Genomic DNA, 7478 nt, shown 5'->3' with positions numbered 1-7478 from the left:
ATTTGAGTGGGAACGAAATTGGTGCGGCTGGCGCTGAATCCCTTTCCGAGGCTCTCAAAGTCAACACATGCTTGACTACTTTGGATTTGAGTGTGAATGAAATTGGTGCCGCTGGCGCTGAATCCCTTTCTGAGGCTCTCAAATTCAACACATGCTTGACTACTTTGGATTTGAGTGGGAACGAAATTGGTGCGGCTGGCGCTGAATCCCTTTCCGAGGCTCTCAAAGTCAACACATGCTTGACTTCTTTGGATTTGCACAGAAACGAAGTTGGTTCCGCTGGCGCTGAATCCCTTTCTGAAGCTCTCAAAGACAACACATGCTTGACTACTTTGGATTTGAGTTGGAACGAAATTGGTGCGGCTGGCGCTGAATCCCTTTCTGAAGCTCTGAAAGTCAACATAAGCTTAACTACTTTGGATTTGCATAGAAACGAAGTTGGTTCCGCTGGCGCTGAATCCCTTTCTGAAGCTCTCAAAGACAAGACATCCTTGACTATTTTGGATTTGAGTTGGAACAAAATTGGTGCGGCTGGCGCTGAATCCCTTTCTGAAGCTCTCAACGTCAACACAAGCTTGACTACTTTGGATTTGCGTAGAAACGAAGTTGGTTCCGCTGGCGCTGAATCCCTTTCTGAAGCTCTCAAAGACAACACAAGCTTGAGTACTTTGAATTTGAGTTGGAACGAAATTGGTGCGGCTGGCGCTGAATCCCTTTCTGAAGCCCTCAAAGTCAACACAAGCTTGACTACTTTGGATTTTCATAGAAACAAAGTTGGTTCCGCTGGCACTGAATCCCTTTCGTAGGTTCTCAAAGTCAACACATTTATCGCGTTACATTTTGAACGAGTTCCATTGCTTTTCGTAGCAGTCAGCGAGGTCAAGATGTCACGTCAGACGACACTTGGCCGTTTTGGCTTTAAAAATGCATTTCTCACAGAAACACCGTGATGGAAACGAAAGTACCCAATTTGCTTCAACTACGTGTAGAGAAAGAAATAAATCTATACAGTAAAGTTGAAAACTTATTGTAAATGCTACTTTTATTTGTTGATTATTCTGTGCAATCGGACCAGTCCGTCCGAGCCTTTAGGTCACGTGATTTCATCGAGGTTCATTCCAGGTTAGGTCAAACCTCGGCGCTACACGTTTTTGTTGACTAAGTTGTTATTTGTCCCGTTTATGGTTAAAGGAACACTAATCGGACTGTCAGTGTCAAGGAATTTACGGAAAGTCTAAGGGATTGAACATTACGAACACTCGTCAATCAAGGTTACGGTAAACACGAATTTTCGTATTGTAAAGAGGACAGTGTCGAGCGTTTCCCGCGTTGATCTAAACGAACCAACGAAAGATTTACAGCTTTTACACTTATAATTGTATTGTATTTACAGATTTTCAGCACAAAACTATGTCGTTAATATTTAAGGCTCGGGTTTATTCTTAAAATTTCGCAAATTTCAGTCTTGATTTTCTTATAAAGTATATTCTTATAAATAATATTCTTATGAAGTGAGTAAGGTACAAGGTATTTTTCCTTGTGGTAGTCGAATGTGAACTAAAGCTTTACAGTCAACCCAGGTCACGCGTGAACAGTATCTTGAACATGTGATCGAAGTCTTCCAATCAATGCGCTACTTTCACTGACGTAACGAAAGTCACATCGGAAAATCACAGATCGGATTGAAATTTTCAAAAATGGACTTGGTTTTTCGGAGATCTCCTTGAAATATGGATAGATTTTTTCTGGAGGTAAGAAATTGCAAGGGCGACAATCTGTGCTTTAAAGACCACGCAGTTTTATCCATTCGTCCCTTCTTCTGGTGCGAGGAGAGTTAGATGCAGTCGGTGACCTTCTTCCTCCCGAATATAAGTTCTTTCGACGTGGTTTTCCGGTTGTCTTTATTGCAGAGCTTTCATCAAAAAAATGAAGTTTGGACGGATCCATTCTTGAGCTGGGCATTAGTTTGGCTCTCACTTGGTACGACGGAAAGTTTCTTGTAGGACTTGTCAATCTTTCTTGAAATTGCTTCCTGGATTGTTGACAAACCCGGTATGCTTCGTCTATCGCATATTCCATCAACGGACACCTGCCCACCAGCCGAAAATGAGGACCCAGTTTGGTATACCTCAGATTTCAAGGCTAAGATCGAAGAGATGCTCGCTGAGAAAGACCCTAAAAAGCGAAAAAAGAAGATCCGAGAAATGCGCAAGCTTCGGCAAACGCTAAAAAGTCACTACTACAAGTCACGCTCTCAAAAAATCAACCAGGCTGCAGAAAATCGCAAAATCGAAGAAGAGTTTCGCCTCATGCGTGAAGCCAAAATGGTCAAAAACAGCGACAAGCTGGTTTGCCCGCCTGAAAAACTCCGTGAACACTTCACCAACCACTTCGGCTCTCGTGAAGTCAAAACTCCCCCCGAAATCTCCGACCCTGAAAGCCACCCGTATGTCCTCCCAGAACGCGAAATCGCCGTTGATGAGTCCCCTCCAACAATTGAAGAAGTTAAAAGTGCGTTCTCAAAGCTCAAAAACGGTAAAGCTATCGGCACCGACGGTCTTGCCGCTGAGCTTTTGAAATACAACGACTGCCCTGCCCTAGCAGAACTGGTCACTGAACTGCTGACCAACGTCTGGAATGGTGGTGAGGTCCCCGACAGTTGGAAACACTCCCGCGTGCGGTGCCTTTTCAAGAACAAAGGTCTTGCTTCTGACCCTTCGAAATACAGAGGTCTGAGTATCAACTCGCTGCTGAATAAGGTGCTTATGATTATCGTGTTGGACAGAATGAAAGAGCCCTACGAATCTAATATCATGCCCGAACAGTACGGTTTCAGGTCCGGTGTAGGCACTGTTGATGGTATCTTCGTCGCAAAAAGACTGATAAAGACGACGTTAGGCTACTTCAACGCCTGTTTCATCGATTTACGAGCTGCTTTTGATCACATCTCTCGCCCGTTACTGTACAAAATCCTTCGTCTCCGCACTGGTGCCAATAAGCTAATCGATATTCTCGAGAAAAACTACGAAAATACGACGGGGTACATCTCTGGTACCAAAAAAACTGATGCTTTCGACATCAAAGTCGGGGACGCCAAGGTGCACAAGAGTCCCCCTGCATCTTCAACATCTTTATGGACACGGTCCTCCGCGTAGCACTCCACGAGATTGAAAAGATCACCGATGACTGTGGAATTGAAATCGAGTATCGAATAAACATGCGCAGCACCGACCGCAACCAGCGCGCCATAGCTCCTCCATCTGGTAAGCGAAAAGTTAAGCTAATTTTATACGCTGATGATATAGTCTTATTTTGTCGCTCAGCGTCGTCCCTTCAGCTCAGCGTCGACGCGATGAACTCCGTTTTCACCCGCTTCGGCCTGAAAATCGCTGAAGATAAGACCCAGACGATGATTTTCAACGCTGACGAAGAAGAACTCGCTCAAGAGTCAATCATCACGCTAAATGGCTTCGCAGTCGAGAACGTGCGCAAATTCCGCTACCTAGGCTACTGGCTGAACAACACCGCGAAAAATCCACCCCTCGCTGAGCAAATTTCCTCTGCATGGTCAAAATGGACTGAGATAAAACACATCCTCTGCGATCGTGAAATCAACCTCTGGATACGAGTAAAAATTTTAGAATCAACCGTCCGCGCACGCCTCCTCTACGCTGCGCAAACTGACCTCCTCAGCTCTGCTGAGCACGCTAAGTTAGAATCAATTTGGCACCAATATCTTCGAAAAATGGTCAAAGGCGGTTTCCAGCGCAAAAAAGCACCACCCCGAGAAACTAAAAAACAGAAAGCTGAGCGGTTGAAACGCGAAGCTGAAAATCCTGAGCTGAAAGAGCAATGGGACTGGGGATACAAAATCACGAATGAGAAGCTGAGAAAAATCTGCGGAGCTACTCCCATCGGTGACTTCGCCGATAAATTTCATCTCAAATACGTTGCTCACGTGACCCGCATGCCGAACAACGCTTTGCAGAAACAGCTGGTCTACTGTGAACCAGCCCGTACAATCCGACGAGGAGGCAAAAATGTGAATTTCTGGGCTAAATTATCAGAGACTACTGGCATCGAAGCCGAACAACTACAAAAGACTATGTACGACAGGAACGATTTCAACAAGTGGATCGCAGATCGCTACGAGACGCATTCACGGCCAGCCAAATTCGTAAAGACGAGTAAGTGCTGAACAAATCGATCGATCGATCATTAAGCAACCTTTCACGAATTTCCCTTGAATACATGCTAGGTTTCGTTAGCTTGAACAGCTCAATAGATTCAAGGACGTCGTCGGAAAGTTTAGAAGAATATGTTTGACCCCCTTGACTAAAGGCATCATATGTACCATACATCTCATAGTGTCGAATGATTTTCCAAACCGCTCCTTTAGTGACACGAGCTGATCTAGAGATCGCAAATGGTCCCTCTCCAACCAAATGGAGGTCGATTATACGTCTTCTTGTTTCCTTATTGACAGGTCTGCCTGGCTTGTATTCGCGACCAAAGGAATTGACGGCCGCTGATCTGAAAATTTTGAAAAAGCACGGGGAAACTCCAAATCGCTCTTTGATTTTCGAAATGTCGCACCAAATCTTCGGAAACAACAGGAAATGCCCAAATATGGAAAACAAGAATTCGTTATGTTAGTTGATATTTCGAATCACTGTTCACGCGTGACCTGGGTTGACTGTAAGATTGAATACACTGGAGACGAAGTCGATGTACGGAAGTTTGATGGATGGAAGCTTAAATGCAGTTTGGCGATTATTTGGCAGAATCGGGAAAATAGGTGTAAGAAATTATTATCTTTCTGACCTCTGAAACATTTTGTGGCAGAACTTTGCGCAACAAGATTTATGGCGGAATCGTGTCGGTTGCGTGACAATAGTTAAGCCATTTTGATAATATCGTTTTGAAGTGTTAAGTGATGTGTGAATTGAGAACTTAAGGTCACATCGTTGTTAACAATACAATTACATCGGAAATCATGAGAATGTACACGACCAATCAGAATAGAGGGAGTTGTCTCTGAAAGGGAGCGGTTAAAAAACGAGAAGAAGGAAAAAAATCTTGTAATACGAGGGAGATCAATAAATCGTTTTTAAAAATTGTGACAGTGTTGGATAACTTTGGAGGCATTCCCAACATTTATGTGCGAGTAGTTAATCTAGTGAGTTTTCACTCATACGTCATGATGTGTTGTTTCATCGAATATTTACAGGACCTCATCTCCTGAAACATGTTCCAAAGTAAAATGAGTCTTTTTCATGGTCAAACACCTTCATAACATCAAGGAAAGTTCAAATTCAGACAAGCAATTCAAGTATCTTACTGCAGACATACGCTTATTGGAGTAATATAATGCTAGTATGTTTAAAATTTATTTCCCAACGTATATATCACAATATCAAGAATTTCCAACGAGCGCAATTTTCACAGAAAACTCTTGGGCAAAAACTGTACATACTTCACAGAACCCAATCAAACCCTTCAAAATCGCAGTATAAAAGAGAAACCAAGCACCAAGTGGCATTTTAGATGAAACTAGATGCTTCTGTGAAGCATACACTCGTTTGCCTGTGGTACTTGCTACAGAAAATCAGAAGGCACTGAATTGTGTGGTATTGAAATACAGCATTCCAGTCTCTGAAGAATAACAAATAAAAGAGAAGCGAGAAACATTGGCTTCTGGGCTGACATGTTGATAATTTTCAAGTTCCCTCACAACTTCTTTTCACCACAAGTGTGCCCTCTGAGCATCTGAAAGCTTTGTAATACTAAACTTCACTGAAGTCAAGCCCTGTTTCGCGGGGTTAGTGTTAGGATGGGAGACCAAAACAATAAACCCCTCATAAAACACAAACATCTGACCGAAAATACTATTAACGCTAACAAATGCGAACTCAGCAAGGTACAGATTCTGTTAGCTTGCTTTATGCAAAACAAATATTGATGAAAAAGCAAATAACTATTGATACACAGTTTTCAGAAAGAGCAGAAGGAAGTTTCCCGGACGGTCGATCGAGAATAAAATATTTACGACATGAAAACAACATTAATTTTGAACCGTGAATATAGAATATAAAAAGTTACGATCAGCGACAAACTTTTTTGGACATTTTTGCTACGTTCAAGTAAATTGCAAAATCGAAAGTGATATGGCCGGAATTCAGCGGGCGCCGTGATTAAGTTACCGCGGCATGTTTACTCGCCAAACAGTGAAGCATCTGTGTCAAATGATGGCAAGATACCGGGTTTTTGTAAGTTTCTTTTTCTGTCAAGTGTTATAAAGGTTGACATTGAAATGAGCGAAGTCAAAACAAAGATCACAATCGCCCAACTCTTGTTTATGCAAAGTCAAAATTTACTCTCCAAGACGCGTACGACGTTATTTATCACCAGGTAATTCCATCATTTTGGAAATAGCAGCTACTTTATTATTCATCTGCGTCACAAGTTTTCACTGATTTTGGGGCTCATTTTGTTGAAACTCAAGCACGCTTCCAGCAGGCCTGTGAACCCTTCCTGCTTACAGAGCAATACTGAAAAACTTCTCCCATATCACATTTGAACCTTAAGCTCGAAAATTCAATACACAACATGATATTATAATTCACAAAGGCAGAAAATACCACAGAATCCTTTTCCAGCGAAAAATTTATTGAAACAAACAACCTATTTGCTCTTAGAGGCGAAAACCTCTTCATATTTCATTGCGTGCGTGAAGACAAGAAACTCAATTGTGTCAAATTACCATGTACTTCAGGTAAATACTGCTCACTTTGATTTCGTCTCGACGGGCGATAGATTGTTGTCGAAGTTCAGTACTCGTCGCTTTTGAGATTCATGCCTAGTTTATCCAACTGACTTTCCATTATTGAGCTCCATAAGGGTATATTTTGTTTAAGGATCCACTAAAACGCCATTCGCGTTGCATGACTTTCGACGCCATTGCAGGCTAAGTTAATGATTCTACTGTGTCCACAAGAGCAATCTACGCAGTTCCACTACCCTCTCGATCCTAAGAAAATACGCGCAGAAGGCTCTATACACAAAGACACTACTTACCAGGGGAGTGACAGGCAAGACTTTTACCGACACGGAAAAAAAAAAAAAAAAAAAAGAAAACAAACAAACTAAACGTAGACCTCGACTGGGTTTGCCCATAGGCAACCCAGTAACTAGACCCTCCGTGACGGTACACTGGGTTGCCTGTGGTACGTGCAGCGTTCCAGGCAATTTTTTTCAAGTTGGGGGGTTTTTAAAGACCATTTAAGGGCTCACCCAGAAGCCATACCAGCAGACTCCCTTTGGCTTTCAAGTCCTCACACGTTCGTACGACGAAACAGATCCTTTTCTGAGGTTAAAAACCTGGCTACCGGCCTATTAATTAATCATTTGTCAGAAAGAAGAAATTCCTGTCCTCTTGACAGGCATTGCTTATGATTTATTCCATAATGTCAACTGAG

The 7478-nt window shown here is 42.5% G+C and overlaps 2 protein-coding genes across 7 annotated transcripts in view; both read left to right on the top strand.

Annotated features, from left to right (window-relative positions):
- The window catches only part of LOC137980134 (NLR family CARD domain-containing protein 3-like), a 42977-nt gene extending 42171 nt beyond the window's left edge, over positions 1-806 (top strand). For all 6 annotated transcript variants that reach the window (XM_068827807.1, XM_068827737.1, XM_068827876.1 and 3 more), the window contains one exon: positions 1-806. This exon is cut by the window's left edge and continues 2286 nt beyond it. In XM_068827807.1, coding sequence (XP_068683908.1) covers positions 1-806 — 806 coding nt within the window.
- A 2411-nt stretch (positions 807-3217) lies between these two features.
- Positions 3218-4198, top strand: LOC138009877 (uncharacterized). The gene has a single exon (XM_068856868.1). The coding sequence runs from the start codon at positions 3218-3220 to the stop codon at positions 4196-4198; it is 981 nt and encodes a 326-aa protein (XP_068712969.1).
- The last annotated feature ends 3280 nt before the right edge of the window (positions 4199-7478 follow it).

Source organism: Montipora foliosa, chromosome 1 (genome assembly GCF_036669935.1).
Source record: "Montipora foliosa isolate CH-2021 chromosome 1, ASM3666993v2, whole genome shotgun sequence".
In the NCBI taxonomy this organism is placed as follows: domain Eukaryota; kingdom Metazoa; phylum Cnidaria; class Anthozoa; order Scleractinia; family Acroporidae; genus Montipora; species Montipora foliosa.
The sequence above is the reverse complement of the archived record's forward strand: the minus strand, read 5'-3'. Positions and strand labels throughout refer to the sequence as shown.